The 24,440-nt window shown below is 25.8% G+C and overlaps 1 protein-coding gene across 1 annotated transcript; it reads right to left on the bottom strand.

Moving 5' to 3' along the window:
• Positions 1-18,284: 18,284 nt before the first annotated feature.
• LOC134831331 (SOX domain-containing protein dichaete-like) lies at positions 18,285-19,770 on the bottom strand. Its single transcript, XM_063845046.1, has one exon. The coding sequence runs from the start codon at positions 19,620-19,622 to the stop codon at positions 18,729-18,731; it is 894 nt and encodes a 297-aa protein (XP_063701116.1). The 5' UTR covers positions 19,623-19,770; the 3' UTR covers positions 18,285-18,728.
• Between the last annotated feature and the right edge of the window lie 4,670 nt (positions 19,771-24,440).

Below are 24,440 nucleotides of genomic sequence, written 5' to 3'. Positions count from 1 at the left end.
AAATTATTTATTTCATAACTTGTATACAATTTCTTATGAAATATATCAAAAATCGATAATTAGTAAGATTTTGCATATGGTGACAAAAATATCGATTTAAAGTAATAATAACATGAAAATATTCCTCCCCTCTTTTCATCACTCAAACCGAATATTACATAATTAGTCTTGATTTGATGATTCCATGTATGCCTTGTTTCTCTGCATGCTACAAACAAAATCATTGATGTAACAAATATGAAAATCCCTCTTTTGTACAATTTAATTTAATCACCGTTCGTTTACTCGCACTTTATTAAGGACTTTTACGTATGTTTTTTACGCGACGTCGTCATCATCATTTGTTTGTAAAAATACAGCCTCAATGTTACAGTTAAACATCCTATTCAAAAGCACTTTAGTGTAATTGATCTGCATGGACTCTCGAGTTATAATGAATAGCATATTTTTTTATATATTTTTTTACGAGAGGTTACGGCCTTTACTTGCTGTACATGTGTTCCATAAGTCCTTTTAATCGCTTTTTATGATTCAAAAAGTACGTAAAGAGTTTTTAATATAATTTCTTAACTGGCGTACACATAGTTTTAATATTTTGATCCTCGAAATCATTTATTTAGAGAACACTTTTAACGAACGAAAAATACTTTTCGCATCGATGCACACTGAAAAAAATTATTTTTTTTTATAACGACACACAAAAATATGCGATATGCAAAGCAAAGCACATGCACATGTAAGTGGTTGGATTTATTCAAGTATTTTCCCAAAAAAAAAAATATAAAAATGCTGAATTACAACATTTCATGTGAATATTCAAAGCGTAACTTTTTCAAATCCAAATATTGCGATCCAATTAAAATTAAAACTATACATGATAAAGTTCGTGTTTTGAACATTAATTTTTGGTAGTTTGTCAAAAATATTCGAGTTGAATAAAATCAAAACTTTTTTTTTATTCAATAATTGTTCGATAGAGCACAAACCCGAAATTCAAACAATAAATGCCGCCCGTACAAATAAGAAAAACGGTAGTCATTCTTATTACGCGCGTGCTTAGTTTCGGAAATTGTTAGAAAAATGTTTGAGATTCTAATCAATTGATTAAAATTGATCGAATTTCGGTCTAAGTGAAACAAAAAACCTCCGAATTGCTCGAAAAACTAATAAAAAAGGCAGACTCGCAGCATGATATGAAGCTCAGTTGAAATGCTTATGTTTTTTATGTGGATAAGAGGTAAGCGAGATGGTATCAAAGTGTAAAGACGGGCACAAAAGCAGTCAAAGAAGAAAAGAGAGGTGTTGGAATTATAATTGTTTTTTATGAGCTGATTCATCATTATTTATGACTTTTTAATTTATTACACGTTTGCCTTTGAAATCCAACAAAAAAACAACAAAAAGCATCCAAAGGCTTGTTTCATCTCTTTTTGCATCTCTTCAATGTTATTAAAATGTTGGTGTGCAAATGAGCTAATCTTGTTTCTTTTTTATGCGATTCTGCAAGCAGTTGTTATGCAGACTATGTTTCAACGCCGCTGTTTTATTCAAATCACACTTCTGAAATTTTTCACATGGAAAATAGGGAAGTTGTATGCAGCAACCACTTCATTTTCCATGGATTGCGTATTTTTGTACTCTCTTTTTTTATGTATGACACACATTGAATGATATGGTACTTAGACTGTCAGTTATGCATTAATATATATGTTTTTTTTTTGTGTTTTTATGTTTTGAAATGCAGCAGCAAAAAATTACACACCTCATGAACTGAACACTATTTACTGAGGCGTAATATATTAATTGCGACCTCAGCAAATAAAAACAGCAACGATAAGTGTGAGATGTTTGTTTGCATGTACTTCTTTGTTTTCGATCATTTAGCAGAATTAAAATTATTAAAATTATTAAAATTATTAAAATTAAAATTAAAATTAAAATTAAAATTAAAATTAAAATTAAAATTAAAATTAAAATTAAAATTAAAATTAAAATTAAAATTAAAATTAAAATTAAAATTAAAATTAAAATTAAAATTAAAATTAAAATTAAAATTAAAATTAAAATTAAAATTAAAATTAAAATTAAAATTAAAATTAAAATTAAAATTAAAATTAAAATTAAAATTAAAATTAAAATTAAAATTAAAATTAAAATTATTAAAATTAAAAATTAAAAAAATTAAAATTAAAATAAAAATTTAAAATAAAAAGTTAAAATTAAAATAAAATTAAAATTAAAATTAAAATTAAAATTAAAATTAAAATTAAAATTAAAATTAAAATTAAAATTAAAATTAAAATTAAAATTAAAATTAAAATTAAAATTAAAATTAAAATTAAAATTAAAATTAAAATTAAAATTAAAATTAAAATTAAAATTAAAATTAAAATTAAAATTAAAATTAAAATTAAAATTAAAATTAAAATTAAAATTAAAAATTAAAATTAAAATTGAAATTATTAAATTAAAATTAAAATTAAAATTAAAATTAAAATTAAAATTAAAATTAAAATTAAAATTAAAAATTAAAATTAAAAATTAAAATTAAAATTAAAATTAAAATTAAAATTAAAATTAAAAATTAAAATTAAAATTAAAAATTATTAAATTATTAAAATATTAAAATTATTAAAATATTAAAATTATTAAAATTATTAAAATTATTAAAATTATTAAAATTATTAAAATTAAAATTAAAATTATTAAAATTATTAAATATTAAAATTATTAAAATTATTAAAATTATTAAAATTATTAAAATTATTAAAATTATTAAAATTAAAAATTAAAATTTTGAGCTTTCAAAAGAAATATTAAAGATAAAAAATTTGGAATATCCTTTAGATATGTATTCCTTTAAGAAACTCATAAATTATCCTAAATAACTATAAAATTTCTAACAAATTAGAAGTTAACAACTTCGTTTCGTGTTCACATATTCAGTTTACCCAAAATTAGTTTTGCAACATAAATTACGTTTAATAATTTCTTTCGCATGCTTTTTTTATCATCATCATAAAAAAATATGTATGAAATTATGCCTCCTAGCCAATTACACAGAACAGTAGCAGGTAATTGAAATCTATGAGAATAAGACAAACAGACTGCAACAAAAGTAAAAAGGACGAAAAACAACAGAGTGATATCCCAATAACAAAAAAAAAACGAAAATTTTCACAGGTAGCAAAATTAAATAGAACAATGTTCAACCCTTGTTACATTTTTTTTGCATTTTTGCCCTTCTTAATTCTGTAATCTAATGCATCATCTACAAAACGTATGAATTTTGATTACTTATCCTTTTTTCGACACTTACATATTAGCTACCCATCTGTTAAACGATAACATTTTATTTTTTTTAACACTTTTATAATTAAATTAGGTACAGACAACAAACTTATCATGTATGTCCTTGAAGTGAACATGGGTTAAAATAAAATGAGAGTGTCAGGATATTTAAAATGTGCATATTAATATTTTTTCTATTGTTGAGATAAAAAAAGTTAAGGCCGCTCTAAATAAAGTTTAAAGTCCAATGGGGCAAAATAAATTTTAAAAAAAGTTAAAAATTTCATCAAAAATTACTATTTTTTGCTTTATTTTCATAATTTATCTATAAATTTTAAATTTTTTATTTATTTTTTTTTTTTTGTTAAAAATTTTTTTAACATGAATTTTATTGTCTTACAAAATTTGAATAAAATCACACCAAAAAATTTTTAAAATTTTTTGACAATTATTGCTTTACAGAATTTTTATTTTTAAATTGAACTTGAAATAATCTATATTCACTTTTTAATTTCAAAGAAATATTTTTAAAAAAAATTTATTAAATTATTATTTTTTTATTAAATTAAATTTTAAAAATATTAATCAATGATCAAAAATTGTTGATTTTTTTTATTTTCGTTATTTGATGATATACAATAATATTAATTATTTAAAAATAAACGAAAATAAAATATAACATAACAATTTTTTTTTTTTAAGAAAATCCGACAAAAAAAGTTATGTTATGTTTTATTTTCGTTTATTTTTAAATAATTAATATTATTGTTTATCATCAAATTTTTAACAAATATTTCACTTAAAGTACATTCCAACCTACTCATTGTTTTCTTTTTTCATTCCAAAAATATTCATCTTGTTTTTCTGATATTTAATTGTTGTCTACTCCGGAACTTCTTGAAAGAAAGTGAATGTTTATCTTTCTGTCTCAGAATTGAAATAACAATATTGAGGCTGATTTCGAGTGTTTTTATAAAATATTGACGATACATTTTTCTTATTCTTCTGTTGGTCAAAAATCGTGAGAAAAAATTTGTCCGGTATCCTCGTAACGGAAAGAAATTTAATCCTTTCCAATTAAAATTACAATCATTTATCTGCTCTAAAAATGTCTTTTGTACGAATCTCACTATAATATTATTTTTGTAGGGATAATTTGAGATGAACTCTGTGAGAATGACCAAAAATGACAGCAATAACTGTAATAAAGGAACAATGACAAACTACAAGGGTCAAGATTGCTCTCATTGTGTTATTTAATTCCTCACTATCTTCCGGCACTTTAGGGTAATTCAACGTTTTATTTTCGCATTCATACGGAATTTGAATGAAATTAAAGCGATTTGAATCTATTTCGCATCTAAATAGAAGAAGAGCATATAATAGTGAGAAATTAGACAAGGATTTCTATTTCATGCTGTTTTAAGTGTATTCTATGCATTAATATGCATGGTAATGAACTTAATTTCTTTCCTTTTATTGTTTGTGTATAAAAATAATTGATAGATAGGGAATAAAAACATTCTTGCCGTACATTTGTATAAAAGTGACTTGTTTTTTTTTTGTATTAGGCCGCTCCAAGTTTTTTTTGAGCTTTTTGTCTCATGCTTCATTTTATCCAATGGGGCAAAATAAAAAAAAAAGTTAAAAGTTTCATCAAAAATGACCGTTTTTATGTATATTTACATATTTTTCAATGAATTTTTTAAAAAATTATTTTTTCTAAATTTTCCATTGAAAATGACATTTTTACAAAAAATTTCTTCTATAAATTTTTTTTTCGAAAATCATCAAAATTAAGTAAAAAATTTTTTTATGAAAAAAAAAATTTTTTTTTTCAATTTTTTAGTTGCAATTGCACTGAAATTAATTTAAAACTTTTTTTGATTTTGAAAAAAAAAATTTTGGGACATAAATTTCGAAAAAAATTTGGAGCGGCCTTATTTAAATATGTTTGCACCTAATTTTCTGTACGCAAGAAGCTGTTCACATTCATTTATATAATCTTTTACGTGCGCAAGCTTTGTTCTCCATGTCATCTCTTAAAATGGTGAAAAAAGTTATGTGTTTTTTATGAGAAACATCCATTGTTCAAAAAATACTATATCCTAGATTTCTCTCAGTGTTTCACAAAATTTTCGAAAAACGTTTATAACAATAAAAAAAAATCTGAAAACAGAGCATACAGGAATAATAGAAAAGGTAATAACAATAGATGGAGAGAAATAATAAAAGATACACAAGCAAGGTGCGTATAATAAAGGATACACATTTAAGCCAAGTTATCTTAAAAAATCCACACGCAGCATCCATGCACGACGAGAAGTAAAAAGAATAATAGAAACATAGAATGATGAAACAACAACGATAACAATAGTGTTATAATAATAATAACAATTTATTCTTTTTTCAACACAGAATCTTTTGTTATTCAACTTTTCTATCCTTCTCCTTCTTCTTCTTCCTTCTTTTATTTTAAAAGATTTTTTTTGTGAGCTCGAGGGTGTTGTTGTTTCAATTTATCGTAATAATAATATTACAAAAGCATCGTTTGACCAGATGTTTAAAGGATTGAAATACATTCCAGACAGTCTGTCGCCCCTCCGTTACTGGCCTACACGCTGCGATCGCCTATAAAAAAAGTTTATTAAGTTATTAAATTATTGAACTTTTGACTTTCGGTCATTTTGATCATGAGAAAATTCCTACTGCACCATAAATAAAACAGAAATTCCTCAAAGAAAAGACACTCCTAATCTTTTCTTCACAGAAATATTTCGGCTTGAACTTAAAGGAGAAGAAATGACTATGGATAAAAGTAGTGCAACGGAAGAAATGGACGAATCAATGAAATACCTCGCTATTCGTAACGAAAATTCAACGTGCGATGAGTCATAAAATAAGAACGTGGAGATGATGGAGAATTAACTTACTTTTCTCGTATGTCAATGGCAGTAAAATAAATACAAAAACTGAAGCACGCGATAAATGAATATTGTTATGTGAAATTACTTTTTAAATCACGTACAGAAAGATGCGGGAAATGTGAAAAAATAAAACAAAAGAAATGAAAATACTCAAATTTTTTTGATTTTAAAAAAAATAAAATAATAAGGAAAAATAAAAATATTTAAAAAAATTGAAATTAAGAAAAATTATTTGAAAATATAAGAAAAATAAAAAAAAAAATAGAAAAGTTAAAATTTATTCAGAATGTTCAAAAATTTCTCTTTTTTTCCAATTTTTTTTTTATTTTTCAATTTTTTAATAATTTTTTTTTATTTCAAAATTATTTTTTATTTCAGAAAATTTTTAATCAAAAAATCTAAAAAAATTTGAAAATTGAAGTATTTTAATTTTTTTCAAAATTTAAAAAAAATGAAATTATGAAAAATTATCAGAAAAATTCAAGAAAATTAAAATGTGTTTCTCAAAAAATTTTCAAATTTTTTAATAAATTATTTTTTATTTAAAAAAAAATATTTCAATTCTCTTTTTCATTTTAGGTATTTTTTTTAATCAAAAAATTTTTAAAAAAAATGAAGTATTTTCATTTCTTTCGTTTAATTTCACATTTCCCGCATCTTTCAGGCGATTTTTGCTTGTGAATTACGTTTTTCTTTACAAAGAAAATAAAGAATTTCGTAACGAATTTGAACACACATCAATTCATCTTAAACACAGGTTGGAACAATGCTCGAAAGTCACATAAATCAATACAATCTTTTCTTTTTTTGTGGATGTGAATGTGTGTAAGGTTGTTCAACAAACACACAAAATACAAAAATGCATCATTATTGATCGAGTATTTTATGCAGTGTCAGATCAGACAATAATATATAATAATAATAAATAATGATTCGTACGTAAAAGTAAAGCAACAATGAAAAATCAAGCAGAATTTTGTCTTATTTATTGTACAAGAATAATGTCTGACTTCACAAATAACAAAAAAAGGTGCAAATGGTTCATTGTGTTTACGATCATCAAGCAATTAGTTTGATCGACAAAATCGAATCGTGGGAGATTCTAAAAAAATTTAAGGTCAGGCTAGACTTTGTGTCTCCTTTTTTAATTTTTTTTTCTTCTTTCAGACATGTTGGCACCTTTTTAGATGTATCTTCTTAATGAAGCTTGAGAAAAAAAAAGTAAATTAGTCCATAATAAAGCATGTAATAGAACATCTTAACAAACAAAAGAAAATAAACCGTAAAAGATTTTAATTCCTAACGATTTGTTGAGTTACAAAATTATACAAAGAAGGATCGGTTTAACTAATTTTTACTTTGTCTTTACAGAATCGTCTTCTTCTAAGCATAACAAAGATTAAAAATCGGAGATCTGCCAGGTGTCGCATAAGATATGTACCTGATGCTGAAGAAAACCTTTTATACATAACAGCGACGATATTTACGACAAGAAATGAATGTTCACTCTTCATTAGAGAAATTAGAGTTCAGCCATAAATCACAATTAAAGATTTTTGTCTGTATGACTTGTTCGACCTTTTTCGTTTGCAAATAATTGTTGTCTATTATTACGTTGTTGCTTTTTTTCATACATCGTAGGGAAAAAAATGAATCGGAAGACACAAGAAATCAAAGTTTGCTAAATTAAACCCTTTGATTGCAGTACAATGTGCAAAAATTTATCAAATTAAGATCAAGACCCTTTGCGTACGTGTCAAAAGTATTTACCCTTCGACTTGTTTAAACATTCATACTATCTTACAGAAAACGCAACAGTTTGCCAAATATCGAAATTGTAAGCGAACAAAGTTTGAATGAAAAATTGTTTGAGGTCCATGGGTTTTGATTTCAACAAAAGAAGAATTAAAAACGCACCATGGAATACATTTGCAAGACAATGCAAAAAAAAACAACACAAAAAAGAAAATAAAAAGATGAAATGGTAAGAAGAAGGAAATCAATAGATCTAACACAAAAGACAAATGTTGCGATGTGTGTTCATTTCGTCATCTCAGAAACTCCCTCATATCATTTCAAAAAGTAAATTGTGTGTCCCAACAGCAGGAGCATAAAAAATTCGACAGGTAGATAAGCTAAACCTCAAGGGATACTCTTTACAGATGTTTTTTACGAACTTTGAAGAAATATATATATATATTATTATTATATATTATAAAATATATACAAAATATATTACTATATTTTATACATATATTATATCATATGTAATATATATATACATAAAAAATTATTAAATTAATTAAAATTTATATAAAATTATTCTTCCAAAAGCAATCAAACAGATATCTTTAAAAAAATATATATATATAATTTTTTTATAATACCTAACATATATAAATTCATTATGTGGCGGACAAAATTAATTTTTTCAATACTAATTGTATATTTTATGCATATCATTTGTAATATCATATCATATACAAAATATCAAAAATTTGAGCGTAAATTAAACAAAAACACTCTTATTGAGTTATTCTTTCATCGATTAATGGTAAAATTTTTAATTTTTAGTATGAAAAAAAAATTATATAAAAATTATATGCATATTATATACATATTATATGCATATAACATATAATATATTATTATGATATTATATTAAATACTATTATAATAATTATATTATACATTATGATATATATATAATTATTAAGCAAAAAAAATATTTTGTCTGCCACATAAATACGACATTTAATTTTTTACTAATTGTATTAATTTATTTATCGCATACCGACGATAACAAAAAAAATTTTTTTTGACATTCGTCGTTGTAGTTAATTCACTCAGATAAGTCAGACAGTATCATACAAATCACGATCTTTTGTTAAAGTGTAACAAATCTTTTCTCAATTAGCTATTTGTTTGTATCATTATAGCGATATTATTGCCTGTTGTTATGGAATTTATTACACTCAACAACATTTGACAAACATACACGCCGAGAAACGTACAAAAATGAAGAAGAGAAGGAAAAACAAATTTTCTGAATGATAAACCATGCATGATGATACTCGCTAACGATATTTACACAAGAAAGATGTTAATCCGTTCGGCAAATAGCACACCAGTTAAGTATTTTTTGGAAGAGGAAACAAACTCGACACATAGGAGGTGCTCAGAGAAAACTAAGTAGATTTATATTTAAGCAATTAATTATCTTTTCTAAGTTTTTGTAAATAGATTTCGAGGCAAACAACTTGGATTGTCGTGACATTTGTTTAACTTTGCTACTGTTTGATTTTGACAGGCACAAGCTCAAATACAAAAAATCAGAAGCAGGCGCCAATTGTTTGTCCGTATTCTAGACTTTACTTAAACAACGCGTGATTTTGACGCGATACCGTTAAACCAGCTGCTCGTCATACCTTTTCGAGGCCTATTTTGGAACAAGTTGACAGCACAATAGCAAATTAGGCGTCCTTTTTCCATCATTTATTCCATTATCTCCCAATAAACATGTGTCGGAACATTTCAGCCAAATCGAGAGAAAAGGGGTTATGTTTGTGGCTACCACTAAATGTCCATACATTTCATTGACCTGCCGAATCAAGTTTATTTAAATCAAATTAATCAAAAAACGGCCCTTCTCATTATTATTCATGAGGGTTTTTGGCATGATATGGGTTTCGATGCGACAACATGTTTCAGGCCATTTTCCGAAAGGGTTTCCCGCTTGATATTCCTTTCATGTTATGCACAAAAAGCAAAGAGTTGTAAACGGAAACATTTCTCGATGCAAAAATAAGAATAAGTACCTCTTATTATTATCACTGATGTTCGACTTTTTTATTTAAAGTGAAATGAAAACTCGAGTCGTCTGCGGAACAAAAGAAATAGAAATAAAAACACAATAAATGTAACGAGAAATTAAATAATAAAATAGTAAAAGGGTTGTTTTGCCAAAAATTTTAGCCAGTAGAGCAAAACCAGACATATTTTTGCATTTAACAGAAACAGGAAGAAGAAACGAACAACTTACCCTTTCACGCTTCAGTCCTTTTGTGTAACATAAATTTCTTGTACTTTAAAAAAAACTTCTACCTAAGCATGAAAGATGGATAAGAATCAAAAAAAACCTATCAAAAAAAGTGACAGATTTTTAGAATTGAAAAAAAAACCTGCAAAACCGCTATTTATTTACTTCGTTGATGAGATTTGATCGATTAGCTTGAAGTTGATTTCTATCATTTTTATTATTATTTTGTCAGTTGTTTTCGCTCCGTTATTGAGGTTTTGATCTAGATAAGCATGCGGCTATTGTGTTTTTTGTCCTTTTTGGAGTACCTTAACAGAAAGAATAGAAAATAATAAAAAGAAAAACAAGGGTTGTCCTGTCATCTTTTAGATGAAGAATTTTCAAGCAGATTAATTTCTAAAGATTTTTTTTATTTTGCAAAATGTCACAACGGTGAGACTCTCAAAAATATAGAATTTAATTTAAAATCTTTAATTGTATTTAAAAAAAAATTTATTGGAATCAATATTGAATTTTTCATTTATTCAAAACATAAATCCAATTTGCAAAATTTTTATCTAAATGTTCATCAAATTATTCAATTTTCTCGTGATATTCCTCTTCTAAAGAAATTTTATTTTATTTATTTACATAAATAATCATATTTTTATTTTAAATTTAATTATTTTTATTTTTTAATTTAAATCTAATTTAAAAATAGATATTTTTTATTTAATTTAATTTAATTTAAATTTAATTTTATTTGAAGATGCGGGAAATGTGAAATAAAACCAAAAAAAATGAAAATACTTAAATTTTAAATTATTAATTTTAAAATGTAAAAAAAATAATTTTTATAAAAACAAAATTTAAAAAAAATTGAAATTAAGAAAAATGATTTAAAAATATAAGAAAATTAAAAAAAAAAATTAAGAAAAAAATTTGAGAAAATTTATATGTTCAAAAATTTCTCAAAATTTTTTTTGTCAAAGCTTTTTTAATTTTCAAATTTTTTTATAATTTTTTTTTATTAAAAAAATGCTTCAATTTTTTGAAAATTTATAATTAAAAATTTTAAAACTTGAGAAATTTTCATTTCTTTCGTTTAATTTCACATTTCCCGCATCTTCTTTAATTTTATTTTATTTTATTTTTATTTTATTTTTATTTTTATTTTATTTTATTTTTTTTTTATTTTTTATTTTTTATTTTTTATTTTATTTTATTTTATTTTATTTATTTAATTTTAATTTGATTTTTTTTTATTTAATTTTTTTAATCATAAGAATGATGAAAAAAAATTTTCAGATGCTGATCTAACATTTAATTTAAGCCTAATTATTATCATTATTTTCATCATCGTTGTAAAAACATTCAAATTTAAACACTTAGTGAACCATTGTTAAATAAATTACATTCTCAATTGTGTCACTGAACATATTTTTACTAAAATAATCAACATTAAAAGTATCTCTGAATAGTTTAATTTACAAAAAAAAATTAAACAAAAAAAATATTGATGATTATCGTCATTACCATTATTTTTATCACCATCAAACAACAACGAATAATAAATATGAAGTTCTATTCTATTTGTTTTGTTAAACGCAATACAATAACAAAAATCAAAGTAAGCAAGGCGCGACAAGTTTATCGTTTTAGTAGCTTCCAAATCATTGTTGCTTGTAATTATGAGACAATGCAGCGGAAACGGGAAATAATAGTGTAATTTTTTATCGAAATCAAAAGTGAGCTTATGAAATTTTGAGATTAACAACTTGGGTGTTTTCGTATTCAATTGTTTATAAATTAAGTTTTCATAACACATGCTCTTGAAAATTTTACTCAGAAATTATTGCAATTTGGACAATGATCACACCCTGCTCTCAATTAAGTTAGTCTTTCAGTGTTTAGCTAAAGAATAAGATATTTGTACAATAACAGCATGGTTTGAATAAAAATGAGTCAATTCAAGACAATTTAGACCCTTTTATAATTTGTCTTTGAAAAAAATAGATTTTTTGCAAAATTATCAATAACAGACAATTTGGGGCCCATAAATTCTTACCACACATTGGTATTCAGACGCACTACGTGAACTCTATTATGACACAAATGCAGTTCTCCCAAAGAAAAATATACTGTATGGTCGAACCAGATGGTCAGAGACGTGTCTAAAGAACAAAAATATATCATGGTTTCGCTTTGTTCCTACCTTTATGCCTTGCCTCACACAAAATTCTGAGTTTCTTAATGCATTGTTTAGTTTGTTTATTTACATACAGCGCTTTTGTGTCTATTCTTTGCATCTCTATTATTTTCTACGTGTTTTGCAAAATCTCGAACACTTTAGATTTTTTTTCTAAATTGTTGCATTGAACATCCATCTAATATAATAAAAGAAGAACAATGTGATATTTTACAGCAAAAACCAAAAATTGTTGTAAAATTCACTTCATAATAAAGATACTAAAAAAAAAGACTTGGGTGTTAAAATAGACAATAGTGACGATGATGAATGCCTTTGAATGGCATTAAACATAAAGTCAACCTATTTTTTGGTTCTTAAAGTACACAAAAGAATTTTTCATAATTGAAAAGTCAATCATTAAAGTTTCCATGAGGCACAAGAGATGAGGCCACCCGAGCTGTTGAATTTATTTTTTTTTGTCAATGCAAGAGCAGAAAGGATTAGCAGAAAACAAACAAACAATAAACTTACTCCCGAAATAGTTTTTCGAGTTATTCACGTATACTTCTTTTATATGTTGTTGAAAGAATAAAAAAGGCTTAAGCAAACCAATAATAATCGTTCGGGGAATATAATGACATTATTTCATGGAATTCGAATCGCATTGCAATAAAAACTGAAATATCATGTTTTTCATTAAAAAAAATAAATTTAAAAAAAATTTAAAATATATAAGGCGAAAAAGTAAATTTAACTAAAAGCTAACTCTAATTTCAGTAGCAATTTAAATCGCCGCATGCCGTCTTAACCATATCTTTGTTTGATATTAATTTGAAAATTTTGCTCTTTTCTAAAGAGTTGCCACAAGATGATGCCATGAACATGAAGCAATCTAATTTGAAAACATCTGAAGGGCAGTTAATTGTTATTAATATGACAATCATTTTTTGTTGAGTTTTGTCTTTGGCTTCCAACTTGAATTGGATGAAGATGAGTTTTTTTTAATTATAACTCACTAAAATCAGAAAATCAACCACAAACAAAAGGTTCGTATTCTAATATTTTTCTCTCTCTTTCGCTTGTTTGATACCTTGGTGATATTGAAGCGGCAATTCAATACACAATCACTGAGTCGCAAAAAGCTAATAATAAACTCTTTTGTGTTTCTGTATTCGTGTGTGAATAATTAAAAATTGATGGAATTCTCTCTATAAATATAAAAAAAAATTCAAAAGAAATAATCGAGTGAATAGATAAAAGACGAGCACAAGCGTTTTAGAATATCGCATTGTCATTCTTCATTATTTATATGTTTCATATATGTTAAAATGCTTATTGCGAAATATGTTTACCTGAAATTAGGGTTTTGTTTATCCAAAAATAGGAAAAAAATATTAAAATTAGAGGGTCGAGTGGTAAGACCAAGTACATAAAATGATGCAATATATAGACTAAAATGTTTTTAATTCATGCATGAGTTGCAATATTATTTTACGAATATATAATAAATGATCGATTTTTTGGGTTGCTTTAGTGTTGGTCAAGCATATACAAAAAGATAACAATAGAAGACTTTCATGAAAAATGAATAAATTCACACCTTTTAGCAGTTAGAATGTACATTTGTAAAGCAAAACTAATCATAATATTTAGGGTAATTTTGAAAATGTGTTTTAAAAATCTTTTCTAATTTTTTTTTATTCACACATAAATTTGTAAAGAAAATTTAAATTTAGTTTTTTTTTCGTCAAGTGTTCTTAATTAGTACTATTTACGTAAAAAAAACTAAATTTAGATATTTTTGTCTCTTTTGAATATTTTATTATTGATTATTGTTAATTATATTTTAGCAATTTTAAATTATTTAATTTGAATTCTCAACAATTGTAAAAAAACAAACAAACATTGAAGCACATTATGGAGGAATGTCCTACAAGGCACTTCTCAGGAGGCTTATCAGCTCTGCACCAAACCACAGAACAAGCTCGAAACTGGTTAATGGAACTCGATTTGAATTTATAAATTAATTTGTTGTGATTACATACGATGAAAAAAAATTTTTTTCTTATTTTTAACTATTAATTTAAAACTATTGTCAAAATTTTATATCGTTCAGATAATTTACAAATTTTATCTTCAAAGTCTTTTTAGAAAACCTCCGTTTTATCATATTCTCCTCTTGAAAGGATCTTGTTTATTCCTTTTTAGTTCGTTTTTTTAATGAATATAAATGATCTGTTTTAGAAGTTTACAACTTCTTGTATATCAATTTTTTTTAACATTTTTTTAATATATATTTTTTTTATACATTTTTAATATATTTTTTTAAATTATTTTTTTTATATTTTTTTTTAATTCAAAAGCTTCAAAAGCTTCAAAAGCTTTAGGTATCAGCTTTAAAAGAAATTTTTCTTTTTAGAAATCAATACGATTCTTCATGAGTACGAAAAATATATGCAACTTGAAATTTCGCATCATTCAAATAATTAATTAACAAATAAATAAGAGTCAATTAAGAGTGAAGGTGTTGAATTTGAACAACAACGAGAGTTATTTCACAACTAAATGTGAAGAAATTCTTTGACAAGAAATGACAAAACTTTCGATAAAACTACTTTAGTTACAGTTTTTTATGTAAGTGACTTCATTATTCATTACTTTTAATTGTATTTTTTGTACAACTAAATAAAAGTAATGAAAGCGATACACACCCTTGCTCGTACTTGACACAATTGTGAATCTTAATGCATTATGATGAATTGAATATACAAAAAAATAGACAATGATAATAATAACAAACAAAACGTTGTATATTTTTTGTCTCTAATTTTGTGTGTCTTTTCATCTTTTATATCAATTGTGACATGAACAATCTAAATGCAAACAGATCAGATTTACCTTTTTTATTTTATTTTTATATAATGTTATATGAGGTACGATTTCGGATATTTGTATATGAGGTCGAACATTCATTGCATTATTTTTATTGTGTTTCCCTTTAAATTTTTGAGTTTTTTTTTTTGTGAGGATTATGTAAGCTCAATCAAGTATAGTTCAGATAATTTTATTGAGTTTTAAAGGACATATAGTTTTATGGTAAATAATCCCCTAAAGTGTTGCCCAAGTATGACTAACATTTTTATGTGAAATTTTATGTTTCGTAATTCCTAAACGATGCCACGAGGCGCTCAACAATTGTTCACCCTAATTTAGTTTCACACAAATAATAAATTAAATCACATCGCAAAAAAAAATTTATCTGATGATGTGCATTCACGTTTGAAATTGTCAACAATCTTTTGATGCAGATTCGAACACAGAGCGTTTATCTAAAATGTTTTTAGATTTTTTATCTAAACTCTTACTGACATGCGGTGAAACTTTTGTAATATCTCTAAAAGTTCATCTTTTTACCATCCGAAAAGAAAGGATAAATTGTTTCAGTTTTAATTGTTTGGAATTGAGAGCCACGTACTTTAACGTAACCCTCAAAAGTATTTAAAAGCTCAATGGCTCTTAATATTCATTGTTTTCTACGCCACATCTCGTCATCAGTGAACAGGCATTTAGTGAGTGAGGAATTATCTTTTGTATAAACATCTGCTTAAACGAAGGATGATGATTATTGAAAATGATCGTAGGTGAGAAGTTGCCCTCAAGACATTGAAATAATTCCTAAAATAAATATAAAAAAAAAATTATAAAAAAATAAATAAATTTAAAAAAATGTATTTAATGAAGTTTTCATGGGTGAAAATTTTTTGAATTTTTTTTTTCGCGCTAAACCTTCCTTGAGTCATAAGAATCACTTTTCTCCATGAAACATATGCTCGGAAACGCATAGTTTTTGCCACAAGTGCTTAGTTTCAACTTTTGTAGGGCAAAATCAATAAAAATTTTATAATAATAAATACACATTTCAATTAGTCACTCAGCAATAAATTCATAATATTAATAATAAAACCATAAATACACCTAACATTTCAAAGAGTAGCTTCTAATTTCTGAATTGAAATATAATAAATGACAAAATTATTCATGAGATACTTGCACAAATCTCTGTTACGACTCTCTCTCTCTCGACTATAATCGTGCATTATTACATGATTATTATCTATAAACAAAGCAACAAACAATAAAATAATGCACCCCAATATTCGTACGAGCAGATATAAATAAATAAATAACAACGACGACAACAAAATCTGTATTTTATACGCTTTATTGTAATTTCTCTTCTCCCGCTTATTGGGTTGGTGTGTGTTGAACAATGAAACAGGATCAATTATCAAATTTAATAATGGTAACAAATTTCTACATTGGACAAATAGATTCAGCTGTGCTATTCTGGGTAATATTTGAGATGCATATAATAATATATTTATCATTGCTTTTGGTTGAAAACATATATTGCAGAAGAAAACAATATTGTTAATGTTAATATTATGATGATTATGAGATTTTTCATTTTTTTTTATTGAAACGTTTAATGTGAGGGTGAAAAGTTGAGTGCTGTGGTAAGTAATGATATAAGACATATGTTTCAATTCTTTATAAAAAATAGAATATTGTAATTTTTCAAAAAAAAAAAAGTATAGTATTATATTTTATGCATTATTTTTTTTTCAAACAATTAATAAATAATTATTGATTATTTTAAATATGCATATAATTATATAATATATAAATATTCTAACACTTATTATTTTAATGTATCATTTTTGATATTTATATGAAAAAAAATTATAATTTTTTTAATAATATATAATATTTATATAAATAATATTAATAATTTATCGTGATATATAATTATTGCTTTGGCATTAATTATCCTTATATATTATGATACTTTATTATATATATATAAAAATATGCATATAATTTTTATATAATTTTTTTTTCATACTAAATATCAAAAATTTGAACTTAAATTGTAAAAATTAAACAAAAACACTCTTATTGAGTTACTTTTTCATCGATTTACTGTATAATCTTTAATATTTAGTATTTTTAAAAAAAATTATAAGATGCATAGGTATTAAAAGGTTTATTTTTTATAAATATACAATATAATATACATATTATGTATTATATAATATATATATATTATATATAATAACTATAATAATTATATGATACAAATTATATACACACATATAATATAGAAAAAATTAATTTTGTCCGCCATATAATAATTTTAATAATTATTTATTAATAAAAAAAAGTAATTTAAAAATAAAAAAAAAATTGAAATAATATATACTTGTGACAAAATATGATTATCATATTAAAAAAAATTAAACTATTAACGCGCGTGTGTACTTGTTTATTTTTTATGTAAATTTTTCTTGAACTTGTGCCACACTATTGGTTAAGTTGTTATGCATGTATATTATTTAAATTGTATTATAATAATAATCATAATAATATTGAAGAGTAAAAAGGTCGCCATTATTATTTATTTACTTTTTATTCTTTGTTGCATATGTTAATGTTACCTTACATTTCAAACATAAAAAAATTGAATTGGATATTTATTAAATATAAATAATAATTAAATTTATTACATTTGTCATCCAATTATCCATTTTTTTATTGTTCGCTGAAAGAAAAAAAAATCCAAAATTTGTATCGAGAAAAAAATCAACAGCAAATTTAAGGAAAAAATCAAAGTTTTTAAGTTTGAAGATCACAGAATAGAATAAAAAAAAAAAGATTTTTGTTTTAATTAAGATTTTTGTATTTATTTATTTTTTTTACTATATAATTTTATTATTTTGAGATGCAATTTTCTTACATTTTATAATAATAATAAAACAGTTAGTTGCTTTTTTTTTACTTAAGATCTCTACTACTTTATAATACTTTTTTTTTATTTTAGTTGTACTCTTATTTATTTCATTATTATTATTTTTTTATATATAAAATAATCTTAGGTTTAATCTACTCTGTTCAGCATATTATTTACATTTCTATTTTTGGTCATTTAGAAAAAAAAAATTTTATAAGAAAAGAACAGAGTAGAAGTTTTTTTTATTTATCTATACATAAACAAATAATTATTTATTAGGAAGGAATGTAAGAAGATATTGTCGAGTCCGACGGTAAAGCAAAAATAATATTAACAGGTAAAGAGACTCTTGATAAACTGGGTTACATGACATCATATAATATCACGAAGTGAAGTGAGAATTAATTCAAAAAACAACAGTTTTTATAAATTGGAATGTTTTTTACGTTTTTTTGTTACCTAACACTTAATTATTTAAAACACCTTAACTCTTATTAAAATACCACGTGCTTAGTATAAGACAGGCACGGGCCTCCGTAACGAACTATCGATATCGGGAAGTGTTGTTTGTGATCCGGGTGACGATCCGGGCGATACACTGCTTGTCGTCGACGAGCTATAGAGGTTTTGTGAGTGAGCAGCGTACAGCGAAGGCGCCGAAATGCCCGAATAGATGCCTGAGTAGAATGAATTGAGTGTGGTTGGTACTTGAGGAGCCTTTTGTGCTTCCAAGAGTTGTTGTTGTTGGGCGGCTTGCTGTTGCGCTTGCTGCGATTGATGCAATTTTGTCAGAGCCAAATGATCAAATCCCCCGAAATATGGCACGGAATAATTTTCCAATGGATGTGCGGATTGTGTGAAATATGGAGGCAATTGATGGAACGGGTTGTACGACGAGTTGAGTTGATTTTTAGCATTTGTCATGCCTTGTAAGCCGTTTGCTGCATTAGCCAAGGGATTTTTGGGCTTGCGACGTGGGCGATATTTGTAGTCGGGATGTTCCTTCATGTGAAGTGCTCGTAATCTCTTTGCTTCGTCGATGAAGGGACGTTTTTGTGATTCCGTCAAGAGTTTCCATTCGGCGCCCAAACGTTTTGAAATCTCAGAATTGTGCATTTTTGGATTGTCTTTGGCAATTTGGCGACGTTGCAAACGAGACCATACCATAAATGCGTTCATGGGACGTTTGATGTGACCATCTCCGGGACTCATATGACCATGCATGTGATGTTGGGCTTGATGCGTTTGAGCAGTCAAGCCAGCGAGAGATGTTGGAGGGAAAAGACCTCGTTTCATGCTGGAATCCGGACTGTGTGATGGCTGAGGAGCAAAGTCTCCGGGTGTGGGCATTTCTAAACCCGTTGGAAGCGAAAAACCGTAATTTGGATGGGCAAGAGCTGCCATTTTATTCGTTTGAGGATAAATTTTGATTTTTTTTCTTCAAATATTTTCACAAAATGTTTTTTTTGTCACTTTTTTTTTACTTCTCTTTAAATTTTGAAGTAAAAAGTCACTTTGTTTTAAAGTATTTAAAAAAAATTATTATTAATTTTTTTTTATTATTGATGTATTATTATTATGTTCTTTGAACTTTGTAATTTTTTTTATGTTATTATTCTTTTTAATTTATTTTTGTTAAAGTAAAATAGAGCGATTAATTTTTTTTATTTAAACGTCTATTCAGTACAACAGATTTAACAGAACTAAGGTTAATTCAGTTCATCATTCGACTAGCTTGATTTTTGAAATTTTCTTGGTTTGAAAAAAGGTAACGCCCCTCGCCCATCAGCTTACTGCTTACTTTTGCACCAAATTCCTCCAAGCAGTTTTGAAAGCACTGCCACTATGGCACTTTGCATTGCTTACTGCTTACTTTTGCACCTTTTTTCATCCAAGCAGTTTTGAAAGCAAATGCTTACTATCGCCTTCTCACTCTTTTTTATCTTCTCTCTCGCTCTTTTTCAAAAACTCCTCCTTTGCTTCTTTGACGATGGAGGGGATAAAGCTTTCACTAATACTACCTCAGTTTCTCAGTTGAATGGATTGACTGACGAAGAATAAAAATAAAATACTAAAAAAAAATCACACAATAAGTACTCTGTCAAGAAGAATTGAATTTTCGGCTAAAATGAATATGATACAGTGACACACTCATTGCTTTTGCTTCAATTTTAATAATATAATGTAATAATAATGCGTCGAGTTTTGATTTTTTTTCATCATCGTCGTCGATCCTAATGGAATAATAGAAATGATTGAAATACAATATTTTTTGTATGAAAAGTAAATATTTTGACTAGGCATTTTTTATTATCGCTCTTGTGTCATGTGAATTGTTATTACAGTGTTAAATCGTCACTTTTATGACTTATTTGGAAATTTATGTTTATGATATGTAATTATAATTTAATTGTTAGCGTAGAACCTCCCTTCGTTCATTCATTATGAGATGACGGCGCGACATAAGGAAGAAAAATTTTTTTTTCATTTAGAAATCTTTAAAAATTGAGTCGATCCAGAAGCAATTTTTGTTATTCGCCCTCAGAAATCTTGGATGGAGAAGTGACTTTTTGTTTTTTTAATTTTATTTTATGCAATTATTTACCTTATCTAAATTTTTCAAAATGAATTTTATATTTTAATGAATTAAAATTTTTTTAAATTATTTCAAAATTTTTTCCTTTCAAAAACTTTTTTTCAAAATTTTTTTTTATACATTTCAAAAAATTTTAAATATTTTTTTTTAATTTTTAAAAAATATTTACTTTATTAACATTTTTTAAAATAAACTTTATATTTTAATGAAAAATGAATTAATTATTTTTTTTTTCAAATTTTTGATTTTTTTTTTAATTTTAAATAATTTTTGACAAATATTTATTTTATTTAAATTTTTTAAAATTATTTCGAAATATTTTCCTTTAAAAAAATTTTTTTTAAAATTTTTATTTTTTTAATTTTTTTTAATTATTTTAATTTTAAAAAATTTAAATAATTGAATATTTGTAAATATTTTTTCATGAAAAAATTTTTTAAATTTTTAATTTTTTATGATTTTTTTTTATTTAAAATATTTTTATTTTATCAAAATTAATACAAAATTTATAAAAAATAATATTTCAGTTATTTTGTTGCGAGAAATACAATTTATTTTAGATCATTTAATTTCGAAAAAAAGAATATCAATCAAATTTTCTTTGTCCATTCATTTCTTTAATGGAAATTGACCATTTTCTTACTTTAAGGGAAAAAATCAAAAGTCATGGCACTTAAACCCAAAAGAAAACGGAAAAATCGATTTTACCCTAAAATCTGTGAATTTTCTCATATATCATGAATAAAACTACTTAAAATGCAAAGTTAACCATCTCAATTAAGAACTTTTTAACATAAGCACACTTGATTCCATATTTTTTAAAAAGATTTTTATCTCACACTTTTTTATTTTTCATATTAAACGATTAAAGTTCAAGTATTTCCTTTGTTTTGTTCCCAAAACATGCAATGGAACAATTATGAAAAACGATAAAATTAAAATTAATCAAATAGTTTGCCTCTTGAAGTCCTTAGACGTAATTTTTGTCGATTAAATACAGTTTTGCGCGTTATTGTTTATCAAAATTGATTGAAATCTTAAAAAAATTATTTTATAAGGGGGTTGAATGAAGTCCCACGGTTTTTGTATGGCCACAAACGCAGTGTGCATGAGAGTTGGTAATTTTTCGTTTCCCTTCTAATTCCTTTGAATTGCTGAGAGAATCGACTAATCAAGTGGTTTTTTTTTATTTTTTGTGTTGCAAAGCAAAAATTGTATCAAAACTCTTTGACTTCCAAAGAAATGTTTTTAGGACGACTTGTTGCGATAATGATATCTTGCACCCCTTTGGAAAGTCTCAAGCGGATAATCGGTGTTAAAATTCGCTTAAGGCGTGACATTTTAACACTCAATTTCCTTTCTTCTGAAAAAAATGAATGAATGTTTAGCGAAAAATAATCCAAGGACGTGAACTCATGATATGTAATTACCAAATTCACACTATAATTAACAAGTTGGTACTTGTTGTAAAATTTCTTGGAAAATATAGCTCAATGAAGTTAAAGTAAGCGGTACATCCTTAAAAAGAAGTTGAAAAAAATGAAGAATGGTCATTGATTTTTTGCTCATGTTATGTTTTTTTTCGTTCTATTTCTCATAAAGGAAGGTTTGTTTATTGTGAGCAATAAATGTCCTTTTTTTCTTACGCTTTTGTCTTTCCGTTATTTTAGCGATCTAACGCCTAAGTTTAAAAGCAAAAAAAAAAATACTATGAGCAGACGAAAAAAAATGTTAAAACAACAAATATTCCATTGTTCGAAAACAGTAAAGAATATTTTGTGCTTTAATTGGTAAACAATACGTAAAATAGATATACAAACTATTGTTTTAGGTCTCTGTGTATCCTTTTGAACTCAACACGGAGAAAAGGTATAGAAATTGAGTCATTTTGTTAGCCCTTAATCCTCCATAGACGTACATTGTCTATGCAAACTACGAGTTTGCAAAAAGGTGCAGAAATGATTTTTGCTCTAAAAATGCAAATTTTTTGTCTTTTATTACTCAAGAAGGGGATTAAGCGCAAATAGTCAAATACAAACGAAATGGCAAAATTAACTTTTTTGGCTGTCACTTATTTGCAAATTCAAATTTACCTCAGAAGTTTTCCAATAAGACTTAAAATATAAGTTTTTATTGATTGAAGCTCGCAGATCCTGTCGAGCAGATTAGTTAAAGACTACCTTCGTCGTTCCCTTTAGGAGAACAAATTACGAGCAACATGAGCAACGTGGATGTGTCGTCTCCTGAACAAAATAATTAATCTTTTTTCATTGACAGTTTCGCTGGGTCGGAGAGAAATTTTAGTTTCGGACTTTCAAGGAGTAGATTTAAGCAAATGGCGATTGAACTGGGATCAATTTGTCCCATTAAGGCTATACTCTGATCACTGAAGGGGTCAAACTGATCCCCTTTCGAGTCCGTCATTTACAGACCCAAAAAATTAAATCTTTTAAGAGATCAATATGAACCCTTAATGGGTCGATTTGATCCCTTCCATAGGTCAATTTAATCAATCCAGGAGATCAAATTGATCTCTTAAGGTCTCATATTGATCTCTTAAGAAATCATATTGACCTCTTGAAAGATTCAATTTTTTTTGGGTCTGCAGATGACTGACTTGAAATGGGATCAGGTTGATCCATTAAGAGATCAGGTTGAACCCTTGATGAAACAAATTGATCGCATAAGGGATCAAACTGACTCCTGAGGGGTCAACCTGATCAATCTGACCCGTTTTTCGCCCATAGAGAAATTAATTTCAGAATCCATTCATTGAAGACAAGCATTTCCCCATTACTACATATTTACATTGAAAACGTCGAGCTATCACGAATTTTCCTGTAATCAACATATTTCGAATGCTTAAAGACAGCAAACCATACACATGATGCACTTAGATACCTCGAAGAGCAAGGACTTCATTAAAGCGGCGTTTTCACCTTTATGTCAGATCAAAGCAAATATTCCAATAAGAATCCAACTTGCGAAAATAATTTTTGCCGGTAGGTACCTAAATGTCGTATGCTAATAGTATTAACGCACATAAGACAATTAAAAAGGGTAACCAAAATCCAATTTCGGCCTTTAAGCATGCTGCGAAGGTAAATGGATTAACTCTTGCTCATATGCAGCGAAAACAAAGAGAAAGTTGACTTCCAACCATTGACAATAGCGAAAAAAAAGTAAAAGGATTATGTCAAGACAGTCGAAAAACTTACTTTTGCTACAATTTGATTTCATGTGACGCATTTGAACTTTTTGCCCTTAAGCTAGGATCGTCTTCTACGAAAAAAATGTCAAATTTTATTACCTTTATATTGGCATTTTTTTGCAAATGTTACTTTAAGCCCTGATTATGACCCTGAAGAAATTTTTTTTTTCTGACATTGAATTATTTTAAATTTCTTGATGATTTTTTTCTAAATAATGAAAATCATACGAAAACAAGTGTTTTCTTACTCTATTGAATAATCTGCGTGAATAAAAAGTCGAAATCACGATAAAATCAATTTATTGCAAAGGCGACTCATTCTTCAGGAATTCATATGCAAATGTACAGTTATGTGGTTTCATTTAATATTTTTATTCGAATTTCAATAATGTAAAACACAATAAACGCAAAGCCC

Source organism: Culicoides brevitarsis, chromosome 1 (genome assembly GCF_036172545.1).
Source record: "Culicoides brevitarsis isolate CSIRO-B50_1 chromosome 1, AGI_CSIRO_Cbre_v1, whole genome shotgun sequence".
NCBI classification, from domain to species: Eukaryota; Metazoa; Arthropoda; class Insecta; order Diptera; family Ceratopogonidae; genus Culicoides; species Culicoides brevitarsis.
This window is presented reverse-complemented; position numbering and strand designations above follow the sequence as displayed.

Bases quoted from the DNA above. Each gene is read 5' to 3' on its own strand.
- LOC134831331 (XM_063845046.1), bottom strand. From the start codon at position 19,622: ATGGCAGCTCTTGCCCATCCAAATTACGGTTTTTCGCTTCCAACGGGT.